The 16,842-nt window shown below is 39.7% G+C and overlaps 1 protein-coding gene across 1 annotated transcript in view; it reads right to left on the bottom strand.

The window, feature by feature from the left end:
- The window catches only part of NBAS (NBAS subunit of NRZ tethering complex), a 93,983-nt gene that overhangs the window by 33,295 nt on the left and 43,846 nt on the right, over positions 1–16,842 (bottom strand). Inside the window, exons 10-11 of the mRNA XM_039218316.1 lie at positions 12,825–12,963; positions 5,496–5,564 (exon numbers count right to left, since the gene is read on the bottom strand). Coding sequence (XP_039074247.1) covers positions 5,496–5,564; positions 12,825–12,963 — 208 coding nt within the window. The remainder of the gene's footprint in view (positions 1–5,495; positions 5,565–12,824; positions 12,964–16,842) is intronic.

Below are 16,842 nucleotides of genomic sequence, written 5' to 3'. Positions count from 1 at the left end.
TACATGCCAGATAGACGGTCGCGGGTTATGTGGAATCATGTCAACTGCACGTGTCCTACAGAACAATTTACAAAGCACCCACAGACTACTGATTATTACCTTTATGATTATGAATATAAGAAAAAAAACTAACAGATCAAAGCAGCAGCTATCACTCATTTATCAAGTGCCTACAAAGGGACAATCGTGGTCTTAACTGTTTTAAATTTCTTTCTTCTAACACTGCCCAATCAGTGTTGCTACTTTTTACTCTAACCAATAAATGGAAATGATATAAAGTTAACCCTATGGCTACTATATTAAAAAATGTTAGTGAAGAGATGAACATTTTAAAAGAGAAATATAGTTGCTCCCAACTTGAGTAGTAAAAGAGATCATCCTCTGAGATAGGTATAAGTAATTTACATCTGGACTACTTTTAAGTATAACATATTGTGGTGTCTGTTTCTAAAAGTTTCTAAACTAAGTTTTTGAACCTAGGTTTCTGTTTCTAAAGACAAAAGCCAGCTAGAGGTAGTGTGAAAAAGCAATGGGCCAGCAGCCAACTCGAGACAAAACCCATCTCTGACACTGTCTAGGTAAGTGAGTTTGGCAAACCATTTCTCTTGCGACTTTCATTTTATCAACAAAATAGGTATCATATTCCATAGATGCAATGGTGGATCAATATCTGCATGTCAATCAACATGACACATCACATCAACAACAGAAAAGATAAAAACCATATGATCATTTCAATAGATGCAGAAAAACCAGAGTACAATATCCATGCATGATAAAAACTCTAAACAAAGGAGGTTTGGAAGGAATATACTTCAACATAATAAATGCTGCACCATTAAAAACCCATAACTAACATCATAATCAATGGTGAAAACTTGAGAGCCTTTCCACTAACATTAGGAACCAGACAAGGATGTCCACTCACCACTTTTATTCACCATCGTACCACAAGTCCCCCTAGCCACAGCAATCAGACAAGAAATAAAAGGCATCCAAATTGGTAAGAAAGAAGTTAAATTTTTACTATTTGCAGATGACATGATAAAATGTCTAGAAAACCCTAAGGACTCCACAAAAACAATTGGAACTGACAAAGGAAATCAGTAAAGTCACAGGATACAAAAATATACAGAAATCTGTCACAGTCTACATACAAATAAGAAATTAAGAAAACAATCCCATTTATAACTGCACCAGAAAACACACACAGACACACACACATAAACCTAGGAATAAATTCAACCAGGTGAAAGAGCTATACTCTGAAAACTATAAAACAGTGATGAAAAAAACAGACGATGACACAAACAGATGGAAAGATATTCCATGTTTGTGGGTTAGGAGAACCAATATTAACTAAAATGTCCACACCATCCAAAGCAATCTACAGATTTAACAATCTGTATCAGTCCCTATCAAAATACCAATAGGATATTTACAGACCTAGAACAAATAATCCTAAAATTTGTATGGAATCACAAAAGACCCCAAATGGCCAAAGTAATCCTTGAAAAAGAAAAACAAAACTGGAAGTATCAGAATCGCAGATTTCAAGATATAACACAAAGCTGTAGTAATCAAAACAGAATGGTACTGGCACAAAAATAAACATAGAGATCAATGGAACAGAATACAAAGCCCAGAAATAAACTCATGCTTTTATGGTCAATTAATCTATGGCAATGGAGACAAGGATATACAATAGGGACAGTCTCTTCAACAAATGATGTTGGGAAAATTGGACAGCTACATGCCAAAGAATGAAACTGGACCATTTTCTTATGCCATAAACAAAAATAAACTCAAAATGGAATAAGGACTTAAATGGGAGACCCAAAACCATAAAACTTCTAGAAGAAAAGAGGCAGTAATCTCTTTGACATCAGCTGCGGAAACATTGTTCTATATATATCTCCTCTGGCAAAGGAAACAAAAACAAAATTAAACTATTGGGACTACACCAAAATAAAAATGTTTTGCACAGCCAAGAAACCATCAAACAAAACCAAAACAACCTACTGAATCGAAGAAGATATTTGCAAACTATATGTCCAATAAGAGAGTAATATAAAAAAATAAAGAATTCACTCAATACCTAAAATAAAATCCAATTAAAAATTAACAAAGGACATGAAAAGATATTCTGATGGCCAAAAGACACATGAAAAGATGCTTAGCATCACTAATCATCAGGGATACACAAACCAAAACCAGGGTGAGATGTCACCTCACAACTGTCAGAATGGCTAAAATCAAAAACACAAGAAATACCAAGTGTTGGCAAGGATATGGAGAAAAAGGAACCCTCATACACTGTTGGTGGGAATGCAAGTTGTTGCAACCACTGTGGAAAATAGTATGAGGTTTCTCAAAAAATTAAAAATAGAATTACCATGCAATTATGCAGTAACTCCACCATCAAGTATTTACCCAAAGGAAACGAAAGCACTAATTCAAAATGATATATGTGCCCCTATGTGTACTGCAGCACTATTTACAATAGCCAAGATACAGAAGCAACCCAAGGGTCCATCCATAAATGAATGGATAAAGAAGACGTAGTTATATTATACACAATGGATTATCACTCAGCCATCAAAAGAATGAATTTTGCCACTTGCAATAACATGGACGGATCTAGAGGATCTAATGGTATGTGAAATGTCAGAGAAAGGCAAATACCATATGATTTCACTCACATGGGGAATTTAAGAAATAAAGAAAAAAACAAACAAACAAACAAAAAAAAGCATACTCTTAAATGCAGAGAAAAAACTGAAGGTTGCCAGAGGGGAAGGGGGTGCAAGGATGGGTGAAACAGGTGAAGGAGATTAAGGAGTACACGTATCATGATGAGCACCAGTCATGTATAGTATTACTGAATCAATACATCAGAGGCCTAAAATAATACAACACTGTACGTTAACTATACTTGAATTAAAACAAAATAGGCATCAAAATGCCAGTAATGCAAGCTTTCTGTAAGATCGTGTCAAAGTACACACAAGCTAGAAAGCATTCACACAAGAACACGGAATTTTTAGATAGCTGTTTGAGGCCTTTCAGCTCTACAATTATGGCACACGCACAAAAAAATCTATGCCCCATAATTATTTCTGGGCTAGGAACCATCAGGTACAAAAAAGATACCACATAACATTCAGATATTTACCGAAGGCATTGATTTCAGAATACTAGTTTCATTAAGTCTTTTTAAAAAGCCCAAACAGTTAAAGATTCTGGTACAATGTGCCATTAGGAAAGATCAAAATATAAGGGAATTAGGTGCTTGCTCCTCCCTCGGGCTCAATCACAGAGGATACTGATTAAGGAGAAAGAGCGGAGTTCCATACAAGAGAACTGCCAACACAGGGTCAAGGTAACACAAAATTGGAGTTCCCGGATAGCAAGAAAGTTGTTTTCTTTTTTATTTAAAAAAAAAAAAAAAAGTCTTTCTATACTGATTGAACAGAGTTACATTTGCCTATTAATATCCCACATCAACTAACAAACACAGTACCCAGTAATTATAGGATATAATATGAAGGAGAAGCATGAACAACAATCGTCAAATAATTCTTGTTCTAAATATACTACAACTATATTGGTCCAAGGAAAATAAACATAGAATACAAAAAACAAGGGTCTCCAGCCCAGCAAACTGGAACGTTCTAGCACTGCCCTCTGACATCTCCAGGACTTTGCACATGCTGCTACCAGGCTAGAAATGTCCTGTGTTCCTCTTCCTGCGTGAGGAACTCTTACTTCCAAAACAAGTATCCCCGGGGCGCCTGGGTGGCTCAGTCGGTTAAGCGCCCGACTTGGGCTCAGGTCATGATCTCACAGTTTGTGGGTTCGAGCCCTGCGTCGGGCTCTGTGCTGACAGCTAGCTCAGAGGCTGGAGCCTGCTTCAGATTCTGTGTCTCCCTCTCTCTGACCCTCCACTGCTCACACTGTGTGTGTCTCTCTCTCAGAAGTAAATAAAAACATTTAAAAAATTAAAAAAAACACAAGTATTCCCTCCAGAATGAAATGCTCCCTCTTTGTGCACCTCAATGGTGCTTCACATTACACTGTAGAAGGTGTTATAAAATGTGTAACACTGTATTGTTTCCCAACTTCTTCTCTTTTCCTAACTGTCTCCCCCGCTACACTGAGGGCTCCTTGAGAAAGTGCAATGCATTTTACTCATCAATTTACTCTCAGCTCTAACATTATGCCTGGGCTCAAAGTGAGTGCTGACTGACTGAAAAAAAAAAAAAAAAGAATAAACACGAAATGACATACTATTGTTTTATTATAGTCAACAGAATTTAAAAAGCGAGTCATTTAAAATTTGTTAAAGAGAGTTATTTAGATAGTATTAAAGAGAATGAGGAAAGGATGCAGGGAGAAAGGTAAAATAATGCTCTCAGGCACTAAAATGGTAACAGATCAATAGAGGCAACACAGTAAATTAGAGAGAAGCAAGTACATGGCAGAGGCCAAGTCATTTGATCTTCTGTATGTTTCTTCATCTGCAAAATGAAAACAAACTCCATGAAAGGCCTGAAGAGAATGCTAACTGGAAACTAGTGCCACCATAGGGGGTTCAACAGCAAAGGGACCTTCCAGACATCAACAGCAATAGTACTGCTCACTGCTACAGAGAGAATGCCAAAACAATCCAGAATGTGTGATTTAGTTGACGTCAATGTCAGAGGAAGAACTGGAACTCAAATTCTAAATATATTAAATACAAATGAGGCAAGAGAATGCTCATCTGATTTCTTATGATTTCTGTATTTTCTTATAATTTCCCTTGGGTAAGTAAAGAAATGAAAGAAACAGAAAAATAATGCAGTTTGATTCTCCCCAAAACAAGACAGACATGCTCCAATGCGTCCATATAGGTTAAGACTCTTGTGAGAGCAAGACAGAGAGAGTGAAGTCGCATCTGTCTCCGGGGCAGCTCCTACACGCCCGCTCACATCAGAACAAAGCGGACAAACACCCCTGCCAAGGGTCCAGGCATCTCTTGGAAAACAGTATAAACGGTTCTCCAAGCCCAGGATCAATGTGGCTTGTTTTTTCTTGGCGTTTCAATAATCTCAGATTTTTTTTTTTTTTAATTTTAAAACAAACCAAAAAGGATGTATTATGGACAAGGATACAAAATTTGCAGGTAAGATAAAACTTCAGACATACAACAGTTCCAGGAGATTTCTCTGGCTTCTATTCCCAAACTCTAGAGGACTAAGTTCATTCTTTAACATCTGTTCAAATAAGATGTTCAAATAACATCTTTGTTATTGAGAGAAGAGTGATATAGAGTAATACACGCAAAACTTAAGTGAATGGCTCCGAGAATTTTTACTTCTATATCTGCCCACATAGTGTACAATTAACAGCACATCCAGATGAAGATCCAGAACACTGAAGGTTCATTCAATTGTGCTTTACAGGTACTCTGTTGTATATTTGAGAAGCACAAGGTTAAGCTTGTGAGTTACCTGCTCTTGTCCCGGGCGACTATAAAGCTTGACACTTAACATCCTTAACAATCCCAGGGTCTTTGGTACCTACAAAATAAATGAACACCGAACAAAGAAAAATTAATGGAATGCCTTCTCACTTGTAAAAAGCCTTTTACCATGAAATGAAAACCATAGGAAATCTAGTGTTTTAAGAAATAGTTCAGAAAATCATCAATAGGTGTCACAGACCTTGGTGAGACTCCATTTTTATTTGAAACAAAAATTCCAAGTGGTCAATATTGGAACATATATCTGTAATCAAATGCTTTTCAAATACACACAAAACAAGTCTACCGCACTCTATGCAAATTAGAAGCCAGTCAAGCTATTCTCAAACGAGGTTTCCCTAAGTTATCATTTTTTCCTAACATCATTATGGAAAAGTCAAAATTTCCAACAGAAATTTCATTCATTAAGGAATTGATCCTACACTTCAAAAATACCAGAAAAACATTTTTTTAATGTTTATTTAATTTTGAAAGAGAGAGAGAGAGACAGTGTGAACAGGGGAGGGGCAGAGAGAGAGGGAGACATAGAAGCAGGCTCCAGGCTCCGAGCTGTAAGCACAGAGCCTAACCTAGGGCTTGAACTCACAGATTGCAAGATCGTGACCTGAGCTGAAGTCAGTCGCTTAACCGACTGAGCCACCCAGGTGCCTCAAAAATACCAGAAAAAAAAAATCAACATTTAGAAATACAGGGAGAAAAAGTAAAACAATGCTCCCATGCAATAAAATGGTAACAGAGGCAATGTGGTAAATTAGAACCTAGTACATGGCAGAGGCCAAGTCATTTGATCTTTCATACATTTCCTCATCTACAAAATGAAAACAAAACAGAAACCAGTATTTGAAATAATATGACACAAGACTCTCTTCAGACCTAAGACATGCACTTACAAAAGCAAGAGGGAGAGAAAGGTATAATTTAAGAAATTTAAAACAAGTATTGTTTTTAAAGAAGATGTTGAGAATTTAGAACACTGGTTGGGGGGTGGGGGGGGAATGTAAAATAGTACAGCTGCTGTGGAGAAGTGTGATGGTTCCTCAAAGAGGTTAACATAAAATTACCAAGTGACCCAGCCGTTCCATCCTAAGTACATACCCGAAAGAATTGAAAACAGATATCCCATCAAATACTTCTACACAAATGTTCATAACAATGGTATTCACAATAGCCAAGAAGTAGAAACAACTCTAATGACCATTAACTAAAGAATGAACAGAATGTAACATATCCCAGGACAGAACACTGTTTGTTCAGTCATACAAAGGAACGAAGCGCTGATAGATGCTACAATTTGGATGAATCTTGAAAACATTATTCTAATGAAAGAAGCCAGAAACAAAAGGCCAGGTTTTATATGATTCCATTTATATCAAACAGAGTCAGTCAGTCCAAAGAAACGGAGAGCAGACCAGAGGTTGCCAGAAGCTGGAGGGAGGAACAGAGAGGGACAACTGAATGAGAATGAGGTTTCCTTTTCGGGTGAGGAGAATGTCTTGGAACTAGACAGTCGTGATCACTGCAAACATGGTGCATGTCCTAAATGCAACTGAATTCTACACTTTAAAATGGTTAATGGTGGATTTTATGTTTTACGAATTTTATCTTGGGAGAAAAAGGCAAAGAGGAGTACTGTTTTGTTGAGGTTAAAAACTGTCCTATCAGACTTCCAAGTATAGGCCATTAGTGGATAGCCTAGCTCCATGTCTCCCATTGTGTCCTCCAACAAAACAGAACAAGGGAAAATTATGAGGTGCCTGACTGGCTCAGTCAGTAGGACGTGGTCATGAACTGAAGTCCCATGCTGGGTGTAGAGCTTACTTGAAGAAAAAAAAAGTGGGGGGGGGGGGGGGGGGGGCAGAGAATAAATCTGTATATGAAGGAGGGCACTTTGGGGATGAGCACTGAGTGTCGGCTAAGCATCAGGTCATGATCTCATGGTTCGTGGGTTCGAGTCCCACGTCGGGCTCTGTGCTGACAGCCAGCTCAGACCCTGGAGCCTGCTTCTGATTCTGTGTCTCCCTCTGTCTCTGACCCTCCCCCTGCTCATGCTGTCTCTCTCTCTCTGTCTCAGAAATAAATAAAACATTAAAAAAAAAAAATTATGCCCTCAGTTTAACTTGAAGACAGAAGATAACACAAACTTCAAAATAACTTACGTAAGAAGACAAAAATCACCAAAACCCCAGGGTATCATCTCCACTGCTGCTGCCAACCCTCAGGTCCCCAGGGGTGCCTACTGCAAGGTCTGGTGCTGAGCAAAAGCAGATGGTAAAAATACTGCAGGGCCCAGGAAGGACACACAAGGGAAGGCAGCAAAGGGATCAATCTAAAACCATTGTCGGGGCACCTGGGTGGCCTAGTCGGTTAAGCGTCCGACTTTCACTTAGGTCATGATCTCGTGGTTCGTGGGTTCAAGCCCCGCGTCGGGCTCTGTGCTGACTGCCAGCTCAGAGCCTGGAGCCTGTTTCAGTCTGACTCCCCCTCTCTCTGACCCTCCCTTGCTCATGCTGTCTCTCTCTCTCTCCTAGAAATAAAAAAAACATTAAAAAAATAAATAAATAAAAAATAAAACCATTGTCAAAATTATAATCCAAGAATTATTTCCAGAAACAGAAAAAGATCTGAATCTATACATTGAAAGAGCCAATGGGGGGCGGGGGAGCATTTCTGAGAAAATTAACCCAGAAAAATCAACTCCAACAAATATCCTAGCAAAGCTATTAAAGAAAGGTGAAGATGAAGGTAGAAACTAATGTGCAAATATTATGTGTCCTGTCAAAGTAGCAATAACACAACTTAAAAAAGGAAGAGAACAGAAAAGAAAAAATGAAAATAGACTGATTTTTGTAGAAGCAATTAGCAGAAATTAAAGAATACCAATAAAATGCTGGAGGGCACTGATAACATCAATAAGATCCTTTGAGTGAAATGACGGAAGTAAATCCCCATGCAACAGAATTCGAATTCAAGACAGAAAAGAGAGAGGAAACGCAAGCAAGTATAGACGACTCTTAAACATGATAAAGAAAGGGAAATAAATGGGTTGGTAGCAGGATTTAGTGGGATCTAAATCCCCCAAAGGCAAAGAAAAAATAGTTTTTACGATAGAAAAACAAAAGCATGTTGTATACTGGTAAGTCTGATAGACAGCAAAATTCATGGCATAAGGAAAATATCCTTCCGTGAGCCAGTGTGAGATCTGGTGGACAAACAGATGGGCTGGCCGAGCTGGTACAAGCGCAGTTTGTCTGTGATAACGACAGAAATGGTACACAGGCAGGCAGGTGGCAGCGTCTTGTGGGAATATTCCTCTGATTACTTCTATAATCTGAGGGAAATAGGATCTCTCAGGGAAATAGGATTCCGAACAGCCTGTGTTCTTTCCACAACAGCCTTTACCAAAAAAGCAGCCGTGGCAATAGCATAAAAATTAGTTTTGTTCCTTTTGATACACTTTCTAAAACTCTGATCTTAAAAATACAAACATAATAATAATTAACACTATGGATCACTGTATGGTTTATCAAATGCTTCGCATATATTTTTTGTCTGATTGCAGCAAAAGCCTGACTACAGAGGCGTAAAGTGATGAGCCAGGCTCCCAATCCCAGACGAGCTCTGCCTCCTGAGTCTGGGCTCTTTCCTTGCTCCCAGTCACTAAATTCAGACCTGCTGCCCCTATTTGTGGACACAGCTAGACCCTGCCATATGGCAAACCCCTTGAGGGCTGCAACCTGTCTATTCCTAACACCCGGCAGCGATTCAGTGTTGAACAAATGAATAAATAAAACTACCTCACATTAATTTGAAACTTTGGTCAATGTACACATTGAATCTTGCATAGTCTCTTTTACAACCTAGCAGCCTTGTGAGAGACTAGAATCTATGTGTCAGCAGCGTTTTTTAGTCAATATCCACCTGAACACAATAACAAGCTTAAACAAACAAGTTTGATGAGGACAGTATCTGCCACCTGACACAAGGAGCTAATCCCAAAACTCAAATTACTCTGAGGTAAGGGTAGGCGGCGTAGAAGGACGGGACGTTTAGCTGCAAGACATATTTAAGAGCCACTAAAGTAATTAAAATACTCTTGCAGCGTTCAAAGAAATTAATCATACAGCCGAGCATTCAATTTGCAATTTAATGTTTTTCCCCACTTATTCTGTCCGTGCTCAGGCAATTTTCTTTTAAGAGACTGCAATACCGAAGCTTCAGGCTGGAGAGGGAAGGACCATAGCAAAGCAGATTCCAATACTTCAGTGAGGAGGAAAAGAAAAGCACAAGAGACTTCAAGGCCAAGGTGAAAAGAGGTTTCATGGTAGCGACCGCACTCCGTGACTCTTCGTCTCCCAGACCACTCTGTCACAAATACGCTCCATTCTACTGCACTGGAATGGACCTCCAGTTCGCCCACTTCATCTCTCCTTGTATCCTCCAAACCTAACCTATGTTTTTCTTTTTCTCCCCTCAATCCTCAATTTTGACAAATTTCATAGTGATGGTACAAATGAAACACCAGTATGCCTTTTGCTTGGGTTCACCAGTTATTAATGCTGTCACATTTGCTTTATCTGTGTGCGTATACGTATCTTTTAAACTATGGTTTTGACTAAACCATTTAAAAAATAAGCTGCAGACATCACACTTAGATTCAAGAGCCAACACTGTTCAAACTTTCTAAGAGCTGCCCTGAGTATCTCACACAGAAAACTACAGGCTGGGTGTGAATCATATCAAGAGAGACACAGGAATAACTTCCTGCAGAAATGAAATAAGACGCTGAAAAGGTATAAGCAACTCTTACCTCTTTTGAACTATGGGAGAATGAGCACAGATAAATCTGACAGTGCCACTGAGAGGTATCTAATTTCATACGGGGGCTGGGAGAAGGTGCTCAATGGAGTCTAGAAGATCCGCTCCGCCTGTGTTCCCTGTTTTTGGTCATGGGAATCTTAGGCTCCTTATCTGTCGAGTGTGGCTACTAACCCTCAGTCTGGACTCGTCTGGGTCGTGCAGGAGAGGAGGCGGGAACTAGAACAGGCAGAGGGTAACGCATGGACGGAAAAGCACAAAGCACAGTCCTCAATTGTAAACTCATCCAGAAACACAAACAGTTATAAGGTCTAGTGTCATATAAATCACTAAGTTGAACTAAGTTTAGAAAACAAAACAAACAAATAACAACAACAACAACAAAAAACCAGAGGCGCCTGGGTGGCTCAGTTGGTTAAACATCCGACATCAGCTCAGGTCATGGTCTCACAGTTCATGAGTTCAAGCCCTGCTGTGGGATTCTCTTTCTCCCTCTCTCTCTGCCCCTTGTGGAATTCTCTCTCTCTCTCTCTCCATCTCTCTGCCCCTCATGGGATTCTCTCTCTCTCTCCTCTCCCTTACTCACCCTTTCTCACCAAAAAAAAAAAACCAAAAAACAAAAAAACAAAAACAAAACAGAAAACAAAAAAAAAAAACACACGTACTTTGTTGAGCTCAGTTCACAATCACATACTTCAGAATATGCTAAAAGCTAAAGAAAAAAATGAACAGGAACTTACAATAATTGCTTAAGATTCTTTTTTAACATCAGACGTTTAACCATTCATGGTTTTAGGGGACTATTTTAAAACTGGTGTATTTTAACACAGAATTAGTAGGACAAATACATTCACTATAGGAGAAAACAACATGACACATTCCCTTATACTGTGCTTTAATTTTGTGATTTCTTCCATTACTTGAAAACATAGCTGAGTGTGCACTGGAAAGAAGGCACTGTGCTAAGAATGCGGCACATGATTCTGATCATGTGCTTGATTTCCCGCAGTTTACATAAATAACGAAGATATATAACATTACAGGGTGGCCAATATGGAAGACAAGTTATTCATTAATATCTCATTTTTCCTGGCTTTCTGGACACACAGAAAAACAATTTCCCCGGCCTCTTACAGGTAGGAAGGGCCATATGATTTGTCAGAATGCATGCGTGAGCAGAAGTAACATCTGCTCTGGTTTAAAAAGTTCCACCTTTTAGGGGCGCCTGGGTGGCTTAGTCGGTTAAGCGTCCGACTTTCGCTTAGCTCATGATCTCGCGGTTCGTTGGTTCGAGCCCTGCATCGGGCTCTGTGCTGACTGCCAGCTCAGAGCCTGGAGCCTGTTTCGGTCTGTGACTCCCTCTCTCTCTGACCCTCCCCTGCTCACGCTGTCTCTCTCTCTCTCTCCTAAAAATAAATAAAAATTTAAAAAATATATATTTCTTAAAAAATTCCACCTTTTAGCCCTCTCCTCCCTCGTCTACAAGCTGAGACAGTGGAGCCGCAAGAGGCCACCAGCCTCCGTGTATTCTTCAATCGTCACTTGGAACGAAGTGTCCAGGGGAGCCATGGTACCACCAGCAGCTCTGCCACAAATGAGGGATGAACTGGCATTCGGTGACCCATAGAAATGCCAGGAGTTGGGGCGCCTGGGTGGCTTAGTCGGTTGAGCGTCCGACTTTCGCTTAGGTCATGATCTCGCGGTTCTTGGGTTTGAGCCCCGTGTCTGGCTCTGTGCTGACTGCCAGCTCAGAGCCTGGAGCCTTTTTCAGTCTGTGACTCCCTCTCTCTCTGACCCTTCCCTGCTCACGCTGTCTCTCTCTCTCCTAGAAATAAATAAAAATATAAAAAAAAAAAAAAAAAAAAAAAGAAATGCCAGGAGTTGTCATCTGTTTATGTGACCGTTTTTACTATTGCAGCAGAACCTGGCCTACACGGACTATTCCAGAGTACCAGGCGCTCTGCTATTCAACAAATGAATGGATGGATGGCCAGGTTTATCACTCAGATGAGCACACACGAAAATATGAGGAAGTGACCGTGGTGGTGAAGATCTTGAACAAGGAGACTTCTGCTGTATTCTGCCACTCGCTAGCTGGCAGTTAGTTACTTAACTGCACGTTACCTTCACCATCAACAGACAGGCTAGCAGCAATACCCACCTCAAAAAGTGGGTGAGAATTAAGTGAGCTAATACATACAACAGCATTCAGAACAGCTGCGGCACAGAAAACTTGCTGATTAAATGTTAACGTTTAAATAAGCAAATGCAAGGGACAGGACTACTGGTGTTTTTCTAACATCTGCCAATACCGTTACTAAAAATGAGACCAAGTTAAACACAAAACACTTTAGATAAATTTGATGTTTGGAAGAAGTACCAGCAGTTCACAGGAAGCCACTTTCCTCATCCAAGACAAATTACTTCCTCCTCTGCTGCCTAAGCTCTATTAGCAAAGTGAGGGGCCGTAACTAATACTTACTGCAGTGACCCTGTCTCCACCATTAGTAACCTGCTTATAATAAGGCGATCCTGAAAGAACTCTCCAGGCGGACAGGCCATTGCTAGCCGCTTTGGATATGCCCACTTCAGCAGTTTCGCATCCACCAACCAGTAAAAGTCTAGAAAACAGGAAAAAAAAGAACTGTTAAGTTGCAATGTGAATAAGAAGACATCAAAACAAGGAGAGCAGAAACAGTCACCTTCACAAAGAAAACTGATGGAAAACTCCTATTCACTAAACCCAGAAGTAAGATATTTTAGAAGAATCAACCAAAAGGAAACCAGATGGTTTTTCACCTCGAATTCCACCTTCACTTATACAGAGGTAACACCTGAAATCCAGATGGGAATCTTAAAGAAAGAGTAAGAATACTTCAAGGTGGACCCCTGAACACTGAAGAAATGGGCTGGATCAACACCAATAAACTTAATATCCAGTGCGTCCCCACGCCTGGGATACATATGCCAATCATAGCAGCACACTATGCGCGGTGAGGGCACACCTTCAGACTTTAGGAATGACCACCCAAGTGCTGGCCATAGGACTGAACTCTACAGTAATAGCGACACTGAAACAAGACAACACACATTGCACATAGATGCACATTATGATCTCTTTACTCCAGTTGTTCTACTTCCTGAGCAGTCAGAGGCAAGTTGCCAACGGGGCAAACAGTCTAACACATACTAGAAGTTAAAAGACTGACACTACACAGACTAAACTAATTAATAATGAAAACCATGGGGCGCCTGGGTGGCTTAGTCGGTTAAGCGTCCGACTTTTGCTTAGGTCATGATCTCGCGGTTCGTGGGTTCAGGCCCCACGTCGGGCTCTGTGCTGACTGCCAGCTCAGAGCCTGGAGCCTGTTTCAGTCTGTGACTCCCTCTCTCTCTGACCCTCCCCTGCTCACGCTGTCTCTCTCTCTCCTAGAAATAAATAAAACATTAAAAAAAAAAAAAAGAAAACCAAACCATCATGAGGTTTCTATTGGCATATAAATGATATGTAACATTAGTTCAGGTGTACCACATAAGGATTCAAAATTTGTATATACTTTGAAATGATCCCCACAATTAGTTAATATCTATCCCATACACAGTTATACATTTCTTTTCTTGTGATGAGAGCTTTTAAGATCTACTTTCTTAGCAACTTTCAAATAATGCAATACAGTATTTTTAATTGGAGTCAGCACCAGCAGTCATGATTTTTAAAGTTACAACATTCACTAAATCCGGCCAGGAACTATTATCAGGCATTATAATCATCTGTCGAGAAAGGAGAAAAGTTTAAAAGTTCTGATATACTAAAGGAAGCACTACAACTACCAGTGAATCATTCATTGTTCCCAATGACAATAAGGTGAAATAGTAACAGAAGAAAGAAACCACAGTTTCATTCATCCTGTCCATATAAAGCTCCCCCAACATCATCTACCCCTGTCCCTAATGACAGAAAATTAATTATCAAGCTCCCTTTAAAGCAAAACACACATATTGTCACCAGGCTCCCATGTTGTCAAAAAAGGGGATGTATTTCATCACATAAATTAGTCCTTACCTTTTTCTAGACCATGTTCATAGAAAGAGCAAAACTTAAAAAACTTTAGTTTCTGCACAGAAAATACAAGGTCAACAAAAACAACACTTTATAAGGCTCTTTAGCGTTGGCAGATCAAAGGATTTACTTTTAAAAAAATCCAGAATAGGTGGGTGAAGGAAGGGCCAGAGTGGCCATGAGTCGATTGTTGAAACTGAATGACAAGGTAGAAAAAAGTCAATATATTATTGTCTCTAGGAACATGCTTCAAACATTCCACGATGAAATTATTTTCAAAGGTTATTGTGTTTAAAAAGAAAAAAACAAAACAAAACTCTGGGAATGACTGGCTAGCTAAGTGAGAAGAGTATTCGATTCTTGATCCCAGGGTTGTGAATTCGAGCCCCACATTGGGAGTGGAGATTACTTTAAAAAAAAAAAAAAAAAGGTCCTCTAATAAATAGAAACAAAACAGGTAATTCTGAATACTGATATTTCTGAATGTAATCTGTGTTTTTTCAAACAGAAAACATGTTTTTCATAAAATGTATCTTTAAAAATAAGCAACCTATAATTATAATAAAGATAAAAACACTAAGAATTCAACAAATCCCCAAAAGCCCAGGACAAAGCAGATCTGACAAAATAATTTTCCTGTGCTCTGTATACAACACATGTATTCATATTAACAGAATTCTTTTTCTCAAGGGATTGAATATTATTATCTAATCTATAGTACCAGGTCATGGAGGGGACATATCTAATTTTCAGATGGAAAACATATACAGCTTTTGGCTCTCGGCTTGGAGGAGGCGAAGGTCCAACTGTCTTCTGTCATCCAGAATCCGGGTTCATCCGAACACCAGCAGCCTCCACCACACCACCTAAATTCAATCCCAATAAGATCTAAGTTGTATACCTGAGGTACACCAGTGGGGAAGTCGGTGCCACATCTGCCCTGATCCCCAAGATTTCCCCGAGTCTGTCTCCAAGAAAGGCTGTTGATGACATCTCCAAGGCAACCTGTGATCAGAAAGCTCTGAGGATGACAGTGAAACTGACAGTTCAGAACACACAGGCCCAGATCGAAATGGTACCTTCTGCCTCCTTCCTGATTATTGAAGCCCGTAAGGAATCACCAAGAAACAGAAAGATGCAGAAAAACATTAAGCGCAGTAAAGTACCACTTTTGACAAGATGGTGAACATTGCCTGGCAGCACCGTTCTTTAGCCAGAGAACTCTCTGGAACCATTCAAGAGATCCTGGGGACTGCCCAGTCTGTGGGGGAGCCACCCTCATGACATCAGAGATGCCTCAACAGTGGTGCAGTGGAATGCCCCACTAGTACGAAGTACAAAGGAAAATTTTTCAATAAAGGATCATTTGATAACCAAAAAAATATATATACATATATATGTATAAAACTAAGTTGCCTGACTACTGAAGAAGGAAATATAGAGCTAACTGAAATTTCAGATTTCTTATCTCTTGCCTTCATGTGAGAAGACACTTCCTATCTATGATTTTTGATAAATATCATAGCCATGTATACATCAAACTGGCTACATGCAAACTTCATTAAGAACAAAAGAGATCCAGGGACGCCTGGGTCGCTCAGTCAATTAAGGGTCTAATTCTTGTTCTCAGCTCAGGTCTTGATACCGGGGTCATGAGTTCAAGCCCTGCATTGGGCTCCTCGGTGGGCACAGAGCCAACTTTAAAAAAAAAAAAGAACGAAAGAGATTCAATATCTGCTTCCAAGCCGTTCCTCCATTAATGCCCAACTGAGTGGAAAAAGAGGCAAAATGATGAAACTAGTGTGTACTGTCTTCACTAGATGATAAAACCATGTAACTTGAATGAAAACAGTCAATGAAAAAGAGAGAAGTCTGAGGCCAGCCCAGCACAATATATGGAATAAATGTTTCCTGAGTAACTGAATGTAAAGCTCCAACTTTCTCCTTCAGCAGCACAGTGAAAGGTGCTGTAACAACGCCACTTCTCCCTGCCTGTCCTCAAGCTTGCTGATTCCAGCAGTGAGGTGGGAGAAGATGGGGCAGCAAGAAGGGGAAAGGTCAAGGCCACAGGGGGAGGGAGAAAACGGGGGAAGGGGATGATTCACTGATAAAGATAGAACAACGCAAAGCCAATAATCTGATAAAGGAAAATATTAAGATTTCAAACTGTTTATGAAAGACTAAGAGCCAAGAATAAAGAGAAAAATACCATGTTCTCTGACACACACTCAATACCTGAAAGATGACAATTCTTCATCTATAAATTGAATGCAATTTCAAATAAAATTCCAACAGAATTTTTCATAGAACTGAACCAATACACTAAAAGTAGACAAATCTAAAATTTGCATGGGAACTCACAGTTCTAAGAAAAGTCAACTCGATTCACACTGATAATCTTTCCCTTTATGGGCTATCCTTTTGTGCATCTTCACCTGCA

This window comes from Hyaena hyaena, unplaced genomic scaffold (genome assembly GCF_003009895.1).
Source record: "Hyaena hyaena isolate Hyena2069 unplaced genomic scaffold, ASM300989v1 scaffold_748, whole genome shotgun sequence".
Lineage (NCBI taxonomy): Eukaryota > Metazoa > Chordata > Mammalia > Carnivora > Hyaenidae > Hyaena > Hyaena hyaena.
This window is presented reverse-complemented; position numbering and strand designations above follow the sequence as displayed.